This window comes from Ranitomeya imitator, chromosome 8 (assembly GCF_032444005.1).
Source record: "Ranitomeya imitator isolate aRanImi1 chromosome 8, aRanImi1.pri, whole genome shotgun sequence".
NCBI classification, from domain to species: domain Eukaryota; kingdom Metazoa; phylum Chordata; class Amphibia; order Anura; family Dendrobatidae; genus Ranitomeya; species Ranitomeya imitator.
This window is the reverse complement of record NC_091289.1, coordinates 184263768-184283620: the sequence shown is the minus strand read 5'-3', so window position 1 is coordinate 184283620 and position 19853 is coordinate 184263768. Positions and strand designations below refer to the sequence as shown.

The 19853-nt window shown below is 45.8% G+C and overlaps 1 protein-coding gene across 8 annotated transcripts in view; it reads left to right on the top strand.

Moving 5' to 3' along the window:
* Nucleotides 1–19853, top strand: part of DAB1 (DAB adaptor protein 1) — a 769394-nt gene that overhangs the window by 732040 nt on the left and 17501 nt on the right. For 5 of the 8 annotated variants that reach the window (XM_069738100.1, XM_069738103.1, XM_069738101.1 and 2 more), the window contains 2 exons: nt 718–780; nt 9958–10066. In XM_069738100.1, coding sequence (XP_069594201.1) covers nt 718–780; nt 9958–10066 — 172 coding nt within the window. Of the gene's footprint in view, nt 1–717; nt 785–9957; nt 10067–19853 lie in introns of all 8 variants that reach the window. The other 3 variants (XM_069738105.1, XM_069738106.1, XM_069738104.1) reach the window with 2 other exon arrangements.

Here is a 19853-nt window from a genome sequence, read left to right as displayed (position 1 = left end):
TAAAGATTTTTTCTACTTTTTGTTTTATTTACCTTTATTTATTTATTTATTTATTTTTTTCCGGAATTAAAATTGATTCTAAGAATAAAAATTGTAGAAAAATAAAATGATTTTTACAAATTTCTCAAATATGTGATCAGATAATTCTTCTTAAAGATTCTGGTAATAGTTTTTCCTTTTCCAGATTGCTTTTAAAGGAAAACTCCAATAAAAAAAAAAATAATTACCATCCATGCGTAATGTGGATGCAACCGCACAGGGAACCAGTCACAACTGTAGTTTCCCAGGTTTTTACAAAAGCCGTGTGTGCCAGTCTGGTTGCCACATTGTAGCAGCTCCTAGAATCTACAGGGTTAAGCTGGGGAGGTATAAACGGGCTAAGCTGGGGAGGTACAAATGGTCATGTGACAACAAAGCCCCGCCCAGGCTTAGGAAAATACAAATAGAATTATAGATGGAACTGAATTTTGGGAGATAATAAAAAATGGGAATTCATATATTTAATTTTCAAAAGACCAAGATTAATCCGGAGCGGGGAAGTGGGTCATCCACATGAAATGATGCAATAGTTTGGAGTTTTCCTTTAAGTTCTTATTTTTATGATTCTAATTATTGATGGTGTGATAAATGAGCAAACATTGTGCTAACGACACAATATTGCACCCATAAGAAATCAGTAATGTTTTCTTTCTCTTACTCCTTTTTGTTTTCTCTTAGGCTGTGACGCAATTAGCACTTTTTGGGGATATGTCTACTCCACCCGACGTAACGTCTCCCTCTGTAAGTACAACTTTAGATTTTTCATTTCTTAGAAAATTTTAGAATAAAAAAAAAAATAAAATGAAAGAATGCAGCCTTGTTGTGATGTTAAAATAGAATATACTGTGCATTGCAAAAGTATTCAACCCCCTAAAAAGTAAACCTCCATCCCAACAGTGAAGTATGAGGTCCATTTAATTAGGAGGTTTCTGCTCAGTGGGGGCTGAACTTCTCGTTATAATAAAAGGATGGATGGTGCTCAATACAGGGAGTTTCCTTGGCCGAATGAACTACAACTTAAAGGGATTGGGTCATTAGAAAATTTACTATTGTTTAAAATAGTTTTTTTGTGTTAAAGTTGTGTGAAAATAAAATGGTAAAGTGTTTTTTATATAAAAAAATAGAAAATTTTGCAATTTTCATTCTGGCCACTGGGGCTTTTTTAAACTTAAATTTCCTGTCTTTTCAGGAAGCGTTTCATTAATTAAAGAGTCGTTTTTGACTTCTAGGATTGCTACTTCCAATAGGTGGCACTAGAGTTTAAGTCCTCTTCCTCTCTGAAAAGACAATTTACATATTTAATTTCCCAGAGGAGCACGCATGGCCAATAAGTCTCCTCACCTTGGCATGTCATGCCACTCTCTGCAAGGAGAAATGTTACCCTTTGGATTCCGGTCAGACGCCTCCCACCCAGCCAAACCAGATCACATACTTTGCACTGATGATTCTGCAAATTGAGATTCTGGTTTAGTTTTTATCCTATGTTATATGGCAAGGCTCATTAAAGGGTAAATATTGACTTCTAGGATTGCTACTTCCTAAAGGTGGCGCTAGAGTTCTTGTCCTCACTGAAGATGCAATTTGCACAGCAGTCTCATTATCATCACAGACAGGACTGCAATGACAGGTAACAATACCTCTATTCACAGCTGATAACACGGGATCCATCAATCACAACAGCGCATTAGGTGACTTTACAGCTTCCCCTCCATCCTCAATTACCTTTGCACACGCCTATTAGATGCTTCAGTACAAAAGGAAGTGTCAGGCTCTGTTAATTGCAGCTAATGTACGTGTGAACTTCCTGTAAGAACAGGAAGTGAGTGTCTAGAATAGCCCCAGTGGCCAGTGAGAAAATTGCAAGATTTGTGTATTTATTTATATACAGTATATATATATATATATATATATATATATATATATATATATATATAAAAAATATACAGCATGATGTGAAAAAATACGCATTACCCAAAGTATTTTTTTTAAATATGCCATATAATTAAAAACCCCGACAGTATTTTCTGATGACACATTCCCTGCAGAAAAGTCAAAACTCCGTGTATTTTGAGCAGTTCACTTCGATCGTGCGGCATTTTACAGGATAATGCAATCTAAAAAGGCACAAAAAAAATAAAAGACGAAAAAAGAGAATCTTTTGATCATCATCCCCCCCCAATGACCCATTTTGAAAAAGTTGGTGCAAAAATGGCAACAAATAGCAGAAATAAGACTAAACTTACAAATGCAAATTATGAATTGGGGCTTTTGTACTTTAGGACTTGATACTATTGCGCTAAATTTTTTCCAATATTTTGAAAACTCCCAAATGATGAATTAGGCTAAAATATCTGGAATAGGAATATCGCACCCACATTACCAAACCCCCCAAATAAAAGCAAGTTAAGTTATAGTAAAAAAAAAAGTCACAAATTAAATAATGAATCAAGTGCAAACATAAAAGTCACTAAAAAAAAAACTCGAGGAAAAAAAGGCACAAAGACAATGATAAATTGGGGGTTTTGTGCTTCAGTTCCACCATGTTTACACTTTTTTTTACATCCAGAGGAGAAGCCCTCTCCACAGCCAGTCTTGCTCTGGTCTGAAAAGTCCATACCATTGTTTCCAGTCTACACAATGCCCTGTGGATTCCTGACTGATACATTGTAGCAAACTTCTGCTCAGATGGAATGTTAATGCTGCAGCTGATCATTGGCCACTGATTGGCTGCAGTGTTCCCTGCTAGAAGAACAATCCTGGAAACTGTCACGGGACCTGAGCAGCAGTGCCGTAGAACAGCAGGGGCTCCGGAGCTGAATATCTGCTCATTTTTGTTTTAATACTCCTATAAGATCATAAATAAATAAAGAGGAAGCCCCCTTCATCTACCATTGGAGAAAACCACTTTCACACATTTGTGTATGCAATACCAACCCTGACCTCTTGGTGTGCTGTTCTTCACATGTTGTACACTACTCTCGGCTCCACCTAGTGGTAAAATATTTATTGCAGTAAGTCACATTTTCTGCTGCGATTTATTTAATGCTCATAGTTTAGATTATTTTTTTTCCTGCAGGGTGTGCAGTGTGGACCACCCTTGTCATGTTGCTCTCTACACCAGGCTAATGGATGCCTCCACTAACATGTTATATAGCAGGCATAGTGCCACACAATAAAGCAACACCACATAGGCTGCCGATAAAAAGCAAGAATCCCCTCTGTGCAGTTATGAGATATTTATGAGGCCTATAATGACGTCCTCGGTACAGTCGGAATTAACCCTTCCCAACTCATTATAAACAAACGTGATCACAGACAAGTTTTTACATCCTTAGGTTAAAAGTAGGAAGCATCCGCGCCCCTCCCCCGATCCTCAGAGATCACATATAATATGTCACGGGGAAACTTTTAGACTGGAGTTGACATTTGTGCACTGAAAATTGGTTAATATTATTGCTCTTTTCTGGCCATAATAAAACATTTTGGCATATGTGAGCCTTGGGGATAAATTAGGGCCGCAGGCAGCTGTCTGATTAACTGCAGTTGTTTAGTCGGGATGGAAATGGATAATTAAATGAAATCACTGGGAAAGCAATGACTGGGATCATGGATCATATAGCTGCGCCACAAGCGCTTCAAGGGCACCGACACCCACAGAGTGTATATATATATATATACTGCAACCAGTCTACGTGCAGCCCAGTAATACCACTAAGGAATTCAGATTAGGCCCTGAGATAGGAGGACTCTGCTCTCCCTGAACCGCTGAGCTCACCAGAAATTGCTGGTTACTACCTATTGTTTATTGTGAGGTTCCCAGGAATGATGGATGCCCGTGATGATTCCAAAGATGAAACACATACGAAATTGTGCAGAGGAGGACTGCAGCCTGACAATTAGGGCACCTGGTGTAGCAAAACTGGAAAAGTGATAAATGATGTAGCAGAGTTGGAACAGTCAAGAGATCTGGAACAGTGATGGCTGATGTAGCAGAGCTGGAACAGTGATGGCTGATGTAGCAGAGCTGGAACAGTGATGGCTGATGTAGCAGAGCTGGAACAGTGATGGCTGATGTAGCAGAGCTGGAACAGTGATGGCTGATGTAGCAGAGCTGGAACAGTGATGGCTGATGTAGCAGAGCTGGAACAGTGATGGCTGATGTAGCAGAGCTGGAACAGTGATGGCTGATGTTGCAGAGCTGGGACAGTGATGGCTGATGTAGCAGAGCTGGAACAGTGATGTGATGACTGATGTAGCAGAGCTGGGTTAGTGATGGCTGATGTAGCAGAGCTGGAACAGTGATGGCTGATGTAGCAAGGCTGGAATAGTGAGGATTGATATGGCAGAATTGGAACAACAATGGTTGATGAAGTAAAGATGGAATAAGTGACTGATGTAGCAGAGCTGGAACAGTGATGGCTGATGTAGCAGAGCTGGAACAGTGATGGCTGATGTAGCAGAGCTGGAACAGTGATGGCTGATGTAGCAGAGCTGGAACAGTGATGGCTGATGTAGCAGAGCTGGAACAGTGATGGCTGATGTAGCAGAGCTGGAACAGTGATGGCTCATGTAGCAGAGCTGGAACAGTGATGGCTGATGTAGCAAAGCTGGAATAGTGAGGATTGATATAGCAGATTTGGAACAACGATGGTTGATGAAGTAAAGATGGAATAAGTGACTGATGTTGCAGAGCTGGGACAGTAATGGCTGATGTAGCAGAGCTGGAACAGTGGTGGCTGATGTAGCAGAGCTGGAACAGTGATGGCTGATGTAGCAGAGCTGGAACAGTGATGGCTGATGTAGCAGAGCTGGAACAGTGATAGCTCATGTAGCAGAGCTGGAACAGTGATGGCTGATGTAGCAAAGCTGGAATAGTGAGGATTGATATAGCAGATTTGGAACAACGATGGTTGAAGAAGTAAAGATGGAATAAGTGACTGATGTAGCAGAGCTGGAACAATGAAGATTGATATAGGAGATCTGGAACAGTGGTGACTGATGTAGCAGAGCTAGAACAGTGAGGATTGATGTAGCAGAGTTGATCTGGCAAAGACTCGTAGCAGAGCTGGCACACAGAGCTAGTGTAGAGAAGCTGGGCTCAGCACATTTTAATTAACAGTACTAAGAAAACAATTGGTACCACCAGGTAACAGAGTTGGAGCAGTATAAATCCAACATAGCCCAGGGACAGACCTCAGCTAGCTGAACGCGCGGCCTCATCCTGCATTCTGTTTTGAACCTGGTTTAAATGACCAGTGACTGTGACGTTATTAGAGTGAATCAGGACGGTGCAGCCTCAGAAGAGATGGGATCACCCAACAGCGCTCAGTAGAAAACTAAACAAGTCAGTTTGTGAATTTTGTTTACTCCTAAATATTCCACCATCATCTGTGAGTGTTCAACTGGGCCACGAAGTGGAGACCCCGTAACATTACAGAGTGGAGGGGCGAGTGCCGAGGACCAAAGGACAGAAAAGCCACCACCGCTCTGCTGACCCCATAACTGCAGAATCCACACCTTCTCTGATATAACATCAGCACAGACACTGCGCCCCCGCCGGGTGCTTCCTGGCCGAGCAGCTGCATGCAGCCGTACATCACCAAGCACAATGCCGAGCGTCGGATGGAGTGGTGTAAAACCGCCACCACTGGACTCTGGAGGAGACGTGTTCTGTGCAGTGACGGATCACACTTCTCTATCTGCGTCTGATGGAGGAGTCTGGGTTTGGAGATTCCAGGAGGACGTTACCCCCCGACTGCATTGTGCCCACTGTACAGATGGTGGAGGGGGATAATACTATGGGCTGTTATCAGGGGCGGCCTCACAAATGCTCTGCTGGATGAAGGGGCAAACATTTCCACTGGCTCCTCCAAAATCTTGTGGAAACCCTTCCTAGAAGAGCAGGAGGAGTCGACGCCATAATAATGTCTATGGATATAGTATGGGGGGCCAGGAAAGCCCCTGGATGGCAATGTGGAGGGGGCACATACTTCTATCCGTAGTGTAGATCTGTATTGGCCAAATGTAAGTCAGAAGATTGTCACTTTCTCCTAAATTTGCCGTATAAACAAACTGTATTGAAGAGAAGAAACCGCTGCTTATTTCCATACATGTCTGTTAGCAGCATGGAAGCGGCCCCTCTGGGATTTATAGTAGGGATCATTAGCAACTGTAAACTGAGCAAAAAAAATATGTATTTTATGGTATATATTGTACAATAGATGGCATTAAAGGCGTCTTACCCACTCTACAGTGCAACATGCAGACTCCGGCAGACCAGGCTCCACAATGTTTCGCATGTTGCCAATCGCTTTCTCAGGGGTATCTAGCACTATAGAGCACTGCATCCCCTGAGGAAGCAAGTGAGAACATGTGAAACATTCATTGGGGAGCATGGTCTGTGGACCCCGGTATTATGGGTAAGAATGTTCATGTTGTGTATACATCGATTGGTGGGGGTCATCACCAGGACCATCAGAATTCTATATTCCACCTTGTTTTGTTTGGAGAATCCACAAAGAACACAATCCCTGCAAAGGAAGCGAGATAAGATATAATCTAAATACAGAAAATACACATTTTACTGCCCCAACTGTATTATTAGGAAACCTGTATTTGGCAGCACCAGAAAGTGCAGATATGTCCCAAAATGTGATTACTTTAAGCCTGGTCCAGAAATGCCCATACATTTATGATAAATGCATACTTGGGAAAATTTATTTCTGCCCCACTCTCTTTGAGGTCCGTTTAACAGGGCTAAGATTTTTCAGAAACATTGCCAGACATTGTTGTCTGGCTATATATCACATCTGCAGCAGGTCTTAACAACTAGAAGGGTAGCAGGTCATAACAGCCAGAGATTTACAAGGTCATAACAGCCAGAGATCTAGCAGGTCATAACAGCCAGAGATTGAGCAGGTCATAACAGCCAGAGATCGAGCAGGTCATAACAGCCAGAGATCGAGCAGGTCATAACAGCTGGAGATCTAGCAGGTTACAACAGCCAGAGATCTAGCAGGTCATAACAGCCAGAGATCTAGCAGGTCATAACAGCCAGAGATCGAGCAGGTCATAACAGTCAAAGATCAAGCAGGTCATAACAGCTGGAGAACTAGTAGGTCATAACATCCAAAGATTGAGCAGGTCATAACAGCCAGAGATCTAGCAGGTCATAACAGCCAGAGATCTAGCAGGTCATATCAGCCAGAGATCTAGCATGTCATAACAGCCAGAGATCTAGCAGGTCATAACTGCCAGAGATCTAGCAGGTTATAACAGTCAGAGATCTAGCAGGTCATAACAGCCAGAGATCTAGCAGGTCATATCAGCCAGAGATCTAGCAAGTCATAATAGCCAGAGATCTAGCAGGTTATAACAGCCGGAGACCTAGCAGATCATAGCAGGTGCTGTAATAATAAAAATAATCTTTATTTATATAGTGCCAACATATTCCGCAGCGCTTTACAGTTTAACAGTTTCAAACACAACAGTCATAAGTAACAACGTTAACAATACAATAATTAAAGCACAATAAGCTGCCCCTGCTCGTGAGAACTTACAATCTACAATGAGGTGGGGAGATACAAAGTACAGGTGTGTATTTACAATGATGTAGTTACCATGATGGTCCAGCCATCTTCAGGGGGTGGGGGATAGATGGAGACAGTGAATGGGCTACACACACACAAACATAAAATGACTTTGATTAGTGAGCATGGTAGGCCGCTCTGAACAAATGTGTTTTGAGCGAGCGCCTAAAACTATGCAAATTATGGATGGTCCTAATTTCTTGGGGTAGAGCATTCCAGAGGATTGGCGCAGCACGGGAGAAGTCTTGGAGTCGGGAGTGGGAGGTACGGATTAGTGCAGAGATTAGTGGAAAGTCATTTGCAGAGCGCAGTGGTCTGTTAGGCTGATAGACAGAAATGAGGGAGGAGATGTAAGGGGGTGCCGCACTGTGGAGAGCTTTGTGGGTGAGAACAAGTACTTTGAATTGTATCCTGTAATGAATGGGCAGCCAGTGTAACGACTGGCGAAGAGCGGACGCGTCCGAGTAACGATTAGCCAGATGGACGACCCTGGCTGCTGCATTAAGGATGGACTGGAGAGGGGAAAGTTGAGTGAGGGGGAGGCCAATTAATAGAGCGTTACAGTAGTCCAGGCGGGAGTGGATCAGGGCGACCGTGAGGGTTTTAGCTGTCTCCATGGTGAGAAAAGGGCGGATTCTAGAGATGTTCTTTAGGTGTAAGCGGCACGAGCGGGCAAGAGATTGTATATTGGAGGTGAAGGAGAGATCGGAGTCAAACATAACACCCAGACAGCGTGCCTGCTGCCGGGGTGTTATTATGGTGCCACCCACGGAGAGGGAAATGTCAGATTTAGGGAGGCTAGTAGAAGGCGGGAGCAGAAGAAGTTCAGTTTTGGAGAGGTTGAGTTTCAGATAGAGAGCGGACATGATGTTGGAGACTGCGGACAGTCAGTGGCATTCTGTAGTACAGCGGGGGTAAGGTCAGGGGATGACGTATATAGTTGTGTGTCGTCGGCATAAAGATGGTACTGAAAGCCAAATCTGCTGATGGTCTGTCCAATTGGGGCCGTGTAGAGAGAGAACAGAAGGGGGCCAAGGACTGAGCCCTGAGGTACCCCAACAGTGAGAGGAAGAGGAGATGAAGTGGAGCCAGAGAACAGAACACTGAAGGAGCGGTCAGAAAGATAGGAGGAGAACCAGGAGAGAGCAGTGTCCTTAATGCCAAGTGACTGGAGCCTAGAGAGCAGGAGAGGGTGGTCAACAGTGTCAAAAGCTGCAGAAAGGTCGAGAAGAATGAGCAGAGAGTGGTCACCATTACGTTTTGCCGTCAGAAGGTCATTGGTCACTTTGATGAGTGCAGTTTCTGTCGAGTGTAGGGGGCGGAAGCCGGACTGTGAAGGGTCTAGGAGGGAGTGAGTGTACTGAGTAATAACGATACTTGTCATGAAGGGGTGAATAATTTGGAGGCTGCAGTAGTCATTAAAAGTGCAATTTTATGCTGAATTTGGAAAAACCACTTGTCATATTAGTTGTAATATATTTACTTTGTTCTTGTTTCATTGGTTTATTGCAAACAGCAGAAAGTTTGTGAATTGTATTAATATATCTAATTTACAATGAAGGTAAATCATTTTGGTTACAGCTGTTTATGTCTTTTATGCCTTAAAGGGTATTCTGGGACTTAGGTTCTTTTTTCCTACTGGGCTTAAAATTTACCATCAGGTATTTGCTAAGTCCCAGTTCAGATTGGTTGCTGACCGCACCTGTCAGAAATTCAACAGAGCAGCTCCTTCTCTTCCGCTCTGCTCTGTCAATGGAGCGTCACTGCTGATGTCATGCTCATTGACTGCCAGTTCCCTGCTGCCTAACTGTGGGCAGCCGACTGTCAATCAGCATGTTTGGCACTGATGCTCTGGATGCTCTGTCGACAGAGCAGAGTGGACGAGAAAGAGCTGCTCTGTTTACGTGATGTCAAAAGAAGCAGGAAAATGGTCGCCTGAGCTGGGAGAGATTGGGCAGAACAAGCAACTACCTGCCAGGGAAGTTCATAGCCCAATAGGAAAAAGTCACCTACATCCCGGATAATCCTTTAAACATGTGTATAATAAATGTGCAGCATTTACAGTAAAATTCCTTTAATTCTGCATCTACCATAATCTATAGGAAGATCACACCTTCCAAATGATTGAATAGATTAAAGGCTCGGGTAACTTGTCCCCCCCCCAAAAAAAAAAAAAACAGCGCCACACCTCGGCACATGGTGGTGTGTGGTATTGCAGCTACTATTAAAGGACGTTTGCTGTGGATGTAGCGATCTGTATATAATGTTCCTCTATAGGCGTCTTATGATCCTTGTAACCAAGTCTTCTCCCTGTTGATTTGTCTTGTAGACCCCGGCGACTCCAGGTGATGCCTTTATGAAATATCCCACCCAGCTCCACCCAGCCATTGCTCCTATGTTTGGACCCCTTTCTTACAATCCCGTTGCTCTGCCATCAGGTGACAAAAGGCCTTTGTCTAGTTTGGAAACACACAGTGATGGGATATAGTGGGAACCTTGGTCTGACCGCATGGACCCTGCTGGGGGTGGTCCTGGGGCAGCAGGAATATTGGGTAAAGTCTAGAAGGAAGGGCAGCACTAGAGGAAACTTGTATCACCATGCAATGTGATTACCTCCATTATCTGCAGTCTGTGGGTGATACTTCTTACAGGAGATACACATGGATGTCATCCATGCATTAACCCTATAATGAAGCCCGTCATGTCTGCTTATTCCCCAATGGAGGTTCCTTCTTAAAGAGGACATGCCACTCTTCTTAACATGCCTGTTTTGGTAAATGTTTCAACTTTTCCTAGAACCCTGTAGTTTCTTCAAATATAGTTCCTGTGTTATACCTCCTGGCAATGTAGAAATAAATGGACAACTGGGTGTTGGGGTCCGCAAGTGTTTACACACCCTGATCCCGTCCAACAGGGCTGGGTAGAGACAAACTCGCCATTGAAACTGGATGCGGCGACACCCAGTTATTGATTCATTCCTATATTTCGAGGAGGAATAACAGAGGAACGTCACATAACAAAGAAGAGAGACAAAATGCTCCAGAAATTGTATTTAATGGAGAAGGCAAATATTTACTAACACAGGCAGGTCGGGGGGAGAAGACAGGTCGTATTTAAAGGGGCTGTCCTGAAATAACATATTGACGACTATGAGATTGGTGGGGGGGTCCAACACTGGGGACACTCACTTTAAGCAACAATGGAGCAGGAAAACCACAGCTCCGGGCTTTGTTTAGTAGGTGCTGTCGGGTCCTGCAGATATCAATTTATTGGTGGGGACGTCAATGTCATATCGATGAGGTCATCATTATGTGGGTCCTGGAGACCCCCTTTAATTCCAGAGTTACAAGGTCACTAGAAGGCACGAATGAACATTTAAAGACCAGATGACGATGTGCGATCACCTATGGATCGCTGCCCAAATATTCTCAGTCCTTAGTGAAATATATGGAATCATAAACTTTTAGTAACATCATTGAGATATGGTGGAAGATAACAACTGTGGGGGTCCGTGAGCGAGCACCACCCCAAAATCACAGGGGTGTCTGCCCGGTAATGAGTCCACAGACGTCTGCGGATCTAGTAGCTGATCTGTACAATCAGGGAAGATGGATAACACAAGAATCAAGTAAGACCCCCATGCACCCCTATAAAGTCGGCTGCACCTGCCGGTATAAGTGGGATCGGCTGACAGTCTAACGTCCGAGGGTCCGACACTATGGATTCCCACCGGCCGTCGCTGTCATGCAGAACACAGGAGCACTTGGCCAAACAGTTCTACAATATAAGGAGGACTTCGGGGAGAGAGTTGTCAACTGGACGATCATTCAGCCGACAGCTATCTAATGTGTGCAGGGGTCTTTATTTATGGAGGGTCCCAGATCATCGACACCCAGCAAGGTTATCCAAGTGAAATATAATATGCGGACCACCACATGACCTCAGTGATAATAGTTGGAGGAGGAAACTGCGTTGAGGAGCTGAGGAGGTGTGTACATGGCCCTACTACTGAGCGAGAAATGTCCAGGGTTCGGGCAGTTCCACATTTGAGGCGCAAGGTCCCTTTAAGCTGAGAACTTCTGCTGATTGTTGTTTGTTTTCTTGTTACATTGTAGCCTTTGATGTTATCGGCAGGATTTGGTAGTAATAATTAGAGATGACTTGCAGCAAGTCAAGGAGACTTGACATATAGGACACAGGAGTAAATCATCCCTGGGGGCGCGGAGCTCAGACAAATTACCGGGGAAAGAGGAAAATCTATGAGTAACCTTTCAGCAGACGCTTCGGTATCGATCCTCCACCTGTGGCCAATGGACACGACGTAATAATCCGATTTGTATAAACAGATAGACTGGATAATGTAATATCCCGGACCCGGAGGAGCAGGGGCCCTAATCAGAGGGGAGCGGGCGGGGCCCAATGATACATCTCTAAGCCAGCAATGATCTAACGAGTCGCTGACGTTCTCATCACGGCATTTATGTGCTACAGTAGTCGGAAACGTTTTGATATTTTCACTTGTTAGAGTAACCACTATCGTCCTGTCCACTGACGATATGAGGATGTGTCTCCCACCGGCCATCATGTCACTCCCACCGGCCATCATTCCACTCCCACCAGCCATCATGTCACTGCCACCAGCCATCATGTCACTCCCACCGGCCATCATTCCACTCCCACCAGCCATCATGTCACTGCCACCAGCCATCATGTCACTCCCACCGGCCATCATTCCACTCCCACCAGCCATCATGTCACTGCCACCAGCCATCATTTCACTCCCACCAGCCATCATGTCACTCCCACCGGCCATCATGTCACTCCCACCAGCCATCATTTCACTCCCACCAGCCATCATGTCACTCCCATCGGCCATCATGTCACTCTCACCTGCCATCATGTCACTCCCATCGGCCATCATTCCACTCCCACCGGCCATCATGTCACTCTCACCAGCCATCATTCCACTCCCACCGACCATCATTCCACTCCCACCGGACATCATGTCACTCTCACCAGCCATCATTCCACTCCCACCGGCCATCATGTCACTCCCACCGGCCATCATTCCACTCCCACCAGCCATCATGTCACTGCCACCAGCCATCATGTTACTCCCATCGGCCATCATGTCACTCCCACCAGCCATCATGTCACTCCCACCGGCCATCATGTCACTCCCACCGGCCATCATTCCACTCCCACCGGCCATCATTTCACTACTCCCACCAGCCATCATGTCACTCCCACCAGCCATCATTTCACTCCCACCAGCCATCATTTCACTCCCACCAACCATCATGTCACTCCCACCAGCCATCATTCCACTCCCACCAGCCATCATGTCACTCCCACCGGCCATCATTCCACTCCCACCAGCCATCATTTCACTCCCACAGGCCATCATTCCACTCCCACCAGCCATCATTTCACTCCCACCAGCCATCATTTCACTCCCACCAGCCATCATTCCACTCCCACCGGCCATCATTTCACTCCCACCGGCCATCATTTCTCTCCCACCGGCCATAATGTCACTCCCACCAGCCATCATTCCACTCCCACCGGCCATCATTTCACTCCCACCAGCCATCATTTCACTCCCACCAGCCATCATTTCACTCCCGCCAGCCATCATTCCACTCCCACCAGCCATCATTTCTCTCCCACCGACCATCATTTCTCTCCCACCGGCCATAATGTCACTCCCACCGGCCATCATTTCACTCCCACCGGCCATCATTTCACTCCCACCGGCCATCATTTCACTCCCACCGGCCATCATTTCACTCCCACCGGCCATCATGTCACTCCCACCGGCCATCATTCCACTCCCACCGGCCATCATTTCTTTCCCACCGGCCATAATGTCACTCCCACCGGCCATCATTTCTCTCCCACCGGCCATCATTTCACTCCCACCGGCCATCATTTCACTCCCACCAGCCATCATGTCACTCCCACCGGCCATCATTCCACTCCCACCAGCCATCATTTCTTTCCCACCGGCCATAATGTCACTCCCACCGGCCATCATTTCTCTCCCACCGGCCATCATTTCACTCCCACCGGCCATCATTTCTCTCCCACCAGCCATAATGTCACTCCCACCGGCCATCATTTCACTCCCACTGGCCATCATTTCACTCCCTCCGGCCATCATGTCATTCTCACCAGCCATCATTTCACTCCCACCGGCCATCATTTCTCTCCCACCAGCCATAATGTCACTCCCACCGGCCATCATTTCACTCCCACCGGCCATCATTTCACTCCCTCCGGCCATCATTTCTCTCCCACCGGCCATCATGTCATTCTCACCGGCCATCATGTCACTCCCACCAGCCATCATTTCACTCCCACTGGCCATCATGTCACTCTCACGGACCATCATGTCACTCCCACCACCCATCATTTCACTCCCACTGGCCATCATGTCACTCCCACCGGCCATCATGTCACTCCCACCGGCCATCATGTCACTCCCACCGGCCATCATGTCACTCCCACCGGCCATCATGTCACTCCCACCGGCCATCATGTCACTCTCACCGGCCATCATGTCACTCTCACGGACCATCATGTCACTCCCACCACCCATCATTTCACTCCCACCGGCCATCATTTCGTGCCCACCGGCCATCATGTCACTCCCACCGGCCATCATGTCACTCCCACCGGCCATCATGTCACTCCCACTGGCCATCATGTCACTCCCACCGGCCATCATGTCACTCCCACTGGCCATCATGTCACTCCCACCGGCCATCATTTCTAGGTCCTCACTGATCGCATGATTACTGGACAGCGATGGGAATGTTTCACTCAATATTTGGATATTTTACATTGTATCCATCAATGTAAAGAATACTTATCGTAAATGTTAATGACAGAACTGAGTGATACTAACTGGAGGGGATCCAACAAGTAATTATGGGCCATAGCAAATCATGGAGGGGGTCCACACAGCCGTCGGGGCAAAGGGCACAAACTCAGCTCGTTCAAGCACAGCATACCATGCGCAAATATCTGCACACGGACACACACTGGCACATGACTCATTCCCTCCAAAGACCAAAGAACAGGGGGTGTGCAGAAGAATAGGACATGGTTCTTTTCAGTTAGAGCAGTCAGACTGTGGAATGCCGACCACAAGAGGCAGTAATGGCCGACACTATGACAGCTTCTATACAAGGGCTGGATGGTTTCCTCAGCACAAATAACATTGAGGGTTATAGATAATTAAGTGACAAAATGTATAATTGATGGAAAATGGTTGAACTTGATCGACTGTGATCTTTTTTCAACCTATGCAACAGTAGCATAAACATACATGCACACAATCATTTACATGCACAGAAAACATAGCCTATGCATGCACACAGTCATATGCATGCACATATACATGCACACAGAAACACAGGCATATACAATAAATACCCATGCACGTATACATTTATAAACACAAGTGTACACAGTCAAATATATACAGACATAAACTTCAGAGAAAAGACATCATCTGCATATACATAAACATAGATATATACATGCACACAGCCATACACAGCGAAACACTAGCACAGGCAAATACACTACATACACATGCACACATACAGTTATAAACACATACACACGGTCGTATGCATACAGGAATGCACATAGAAGCACAAACAATGTGTGTGTATATATATATATATGTGTATATATATATATATATATATATATATATATGTATATATATATATATATATATATATATATATATATATACTCATGCACCTGGACATAAATATACACAAATACATGTAGACGCACTCAACATTTCCACATACTTGCACATTCATACACACACAGAGATGTTACACAGTTGTGTGAATAAGTGTTTGCCCCTTCCTGATTTCTTATTCTTTTGCGTGTTTGTCACACTTACATGTTTCAGATCACCAAACAAATGTAAATATTAGACAAAAATAACACAAGTGATCACAAAATGCAGTTTATAAATGAAGGTCTTTATTATTAAGGGGAAAAAAATCCAAACCTACAGGGTCCTGCGTGAAAAAGTGATTGACCCCTAAACATAATAACTGGTTGGGCCGCCCTTAGCAGACAAGCTTTTGCGATAACTGACAATGAGTCTTTTACTTCGCTCTGGAGGAATTTTGGCCACTTATCTTGCAGAATTGTTGTGATTCAGCCACATTGGAGGTTTCTGAGCATGAACTGCCTTTTTAAAGTCATGCCACAGCATCGCAATTGCATTATGGTTAGGACTATGACTAGGCCACTCCAAAGTCTTAATTTTGCTTCTCTTAAGCCATTCAGAGGTGGACTTGCTGGTGTGTTTTGGATCGTTGTCCTGCTGCATAACCCAAGTGTGCTTCAGCTTAAGGTCACGAAGAGATGGCCGGACATTCTCCTTCAGGATTTTTTGGTAGACAGCAGAATTCATGGTTCCATTTACCACAGCAAGTCTTCCAGGTCCTGAAGCAGCAAAACAGCCCCAGACCATCACTTACCACCACCATATTTTACTGTTGGTATGATGTTCCTTTTCTGAAATGCTGTGTTACCTCTACGCCAGATGTAATGGGACATACCCCTTCCCAAAAAATCCAACTCTTGTCTCGTCATTCCACAGAGAATTCTCCCAAAAGTCTTCAAGATGTTTTTGTGGCAATACTGAGACGAGACTTTATGTTTTTATTGCTCAGCAGTGGTTTTCATCTTGGAGCTCTGCCATGCAGGCCATTTTTGCCCAGTCTCTTTCTTATGGTGGAATCATGAACACTGACCTTAACTGAGGCAGATGAGGCCTGCATTTCTTAGGATGTTGTTGTGGCTGTGTTTTGCAACCTCTTGGATGAGTCGTCGCTGTGTTCTTGGGATAATTTTGGTTAGCTGGCCTCTCCTGGAAAGGTTCACCACTGCTCCATGTTTTTGCCATTTGTGGCTGTGGTTTGCTGGAGGCCCAAAGCTTTAGAAATGGCTTTATAACCTTTTTTCCAAACTGATATATCTCAATTACTTTGTTTCTCATTTGTTCCAGAATTTATTTTGATCGTGGTATGATACTTGGCTTTTAAGGATCTTTTGGTCTACTTCACTTTGTCTGGCAGCTCCTATTTAAGTGATTTCTTGATTGAGAACAGGTGTAACAGGATTCAGGCCTAGGTGTGGCTAGGGAATGTGAACTCAGATTCCCAAAGATGTGATAAACCACAGTTCATTTATGTTTTAAGGGAGGGGGGCAATCACTTTTTCACACAGTGCTCTGTAGGTTTGGATTTCATTTTCCCTTAAAGACCTTCGTTTAACCCCTTCCCGACCTTTGACGCCACGTAGGCGTCATGAAAGTCGGTGCCAATCCGACCCATGACGCCTATGCGGCGTCATGGAAAGATCGCGTCCCTGCAGATCGGGTGAAAGGGTTAACTCCCATTTCACCCGATCTGCAGGGACAGGGGGAGTGGTAGTTTAGCCCAGGGGGGGTGGCTTCACCCCCTCGTGGCTACGATCGCTCTGATTGGCTGTTGAAAGTGAAACTGCCAATCAGAGCGATTTGTAATATTTCACCCATTATAACGGGTGAAATATTACAATCCAGCCATGGCCGATGCTGAAATATCATCGGCCATGGCTGGAAATACTAGTGTGCCCCCACCCCACCCCTCCGATCGCCCCCCCACCCCCCCGATCTGGCCGGTACACTGCTCCGGCTCCCCTCCGCCCTGTGCTCCGCTCCCCCCCGTGCTCGTGTCCGCTCCCCCCGTGCTCCAATCACCCCCCCGTGCTCCAATCACCCCCCCTGCACTCCGATCCACCCCCCCCGTGCTCCGTTCCACCCCCCCGTGCTCCATTCCAGCCCCCCCGTGCTCCGTTCCACGCCCCCCGCGCTCCGTTCCACCCCTCCCGCGCTCCGATTCCCCCCCCCCGTGCTCCGATCCCCCCCCCCGTGGTCCCCCCCCACCCTATCATACTTACCGATCCAGCCGTGGTCCCGTCCGTCTTCTCCCGGGCGCCGCCATCTTCCAAAATGGCGGGCGCATGTGCAGTGCGCCCGCCGAATCTGCCGGCCGGCAGATTCGTTCCAAAGTGCATTTTGATCACTGAGATATAATCTATCTCAGTGATCAAAATAAAAAAAATAATAAATGACCCCCCCCCTTTGTCACCCCCATAGGTAGGGACAATAAAAAAATAAAGAAATTTTTTTTTTTCCACTAATGTTAGAATAGGGTTAGGGTTAGGGGTAGGGTTAGGGTTAGGGGTAGGGTTAGGGGTAGGGTTAGGGTTAGGGGTAGGGGTAGGGTTAGGGGTAGGGGTAGGGTTAGGGGTAGGGTTAGGGTTAGGGCTAGGGTTAGGGCTAGGGTTAGGGTTAGGAATGTGCACACGTATTCTGGTCCTCTGCGGATTTTTCCGCTGCGGATTTGATAAATCCGCAGTGCTAAACCGCTGCGGATTTATGGCGGATTTACCGCGTTTTTTTCTGCGCATTTCACTGCGGTTTTACAATTGCGATTTTCTATTGGAGCAGTTGTAAAACCGCTGCGGAATCCGCACAAAGAAGTGACATGCTGCGGAATGTAAACCGCTGCGTTTCCGTGCAGTTTTTCCGCAGCATGTGTACAGCGATTTTTGTTTCCCATAGGTTTACATTGAACTGTACACTCATGGGAAACTGCTGCGGATCCGCAGCGTTTTCCGCAGCGTGTGCACATACCTTTAGAATTAGGCTATGTGCACACGGTGCGGATTTGGCTGCGGATTCGCAGCAGTGTTCCATCAGGTTTACAGTACCATGTAAACATATGAAAAACCAAATCCGCTGTGCCCGTGATGCGGAAAATACCGCGCGGGAACGCTGCGTTGTATTTTCCGCAGCATGTGAATTCTTTGTGCGGATTCCGCAGCGTTTTACACCTGTTCCTCAATAGGAATCCGCAGGTGAAATCCGCACAAAAAACACTGGAAATCCGCGGAAAATCCGCAGGTAAAACACAGTGCCTTTTACCCGCAGATTTTTCAAAAATGGTGCGGAAATATCTCACACGAATCCGCAACGTGGGCACATAGCCTTAGGGTTAGGGTTGGAATTAGTGTTGTGGTTAGGGGTGTGTTGGGGTTAGGGTTGTGATTAGGATTATGGCTACAGTTGGGATTAGGGTTAGGGGTGTGTTGGGGTTAGTGTTGGAGTTAGAATTGAGGGGTTACCACTGTTTAGGCACATCAGGGGTCTCCAAACGCAACATGGCGCCACCATTGATTCCAGCCAATCTCGTATTCAAAAAGTCAAATGGTGCTCCCTCACTTCCGAGCCCTGACGTGTGCCCAAACAGTGGTTTACCCCCACATATGGGGTACCAGCATACTCAGGACAAACTGCGCAACAATTACTGGGGTCCAATTTCTCCTGTTACCCTTGTGAATCTAAAAAAATGCTTGCTAAAACATAATTTTTGAGGAAAGAAAAATGATTTTTTATTTTCACGGATCTGTGTTGTAAACGTCTGTGAAGCACTTGGGGGTTCAAAGTGCTCACCACATATCTAGATAAGTTCCTTGGGGGGTCTAGTTTCTAAAATGGGGTCACTTGTGGGGGGTTTCTACTGTTTAGGCACACCAGGGGCTCTGCAAACGCAACGTGACACCCGCAGACCATTCCATCAAAGTCTGCATTTCAAAAGTCACTACTTCCCTTCTGAGCCCCGACGTGTGCCCAAACAGTGGTTTACCCCCACATATGGGGTATCAGCGTACTCAGGAGAAACTGGACAACAACTTTTGCGGTCCAATTTCTCCTGTAACCCTTGGGAAAATAAAAAATTCTGGGCTAAATAATTATTTTTGAGGAAAGAAAACGTATTTATTATTTTCACGGCTCTGCATTATAAACTTCTATGAAGCACTTGGGGGTTCAAAGTGCTCACCACACATCTAGATAAGTTCCTTTCAGGGTCTAGTTTCCAAAATGGGGTCACTTGTGGGGGGTTTCTACTGTTTAGGCACATCAGGGGCTCTGCAAACGCAACGTGACGCCCGCAGAGCATTCCATCAAAGTCTGCATTTCAAAACGTCACTACTTCAATTCCAAGCCCCGGCATGTGCCCAAACAGTAGTTTACCCCCACATATGGGGTATCACCGTACTCAGGAGAAACTGGACAACAAATATTGGGGTCAAATTTCTCCTGTTACCCTTGGGAAAAATAAAAAACTCTGGGCT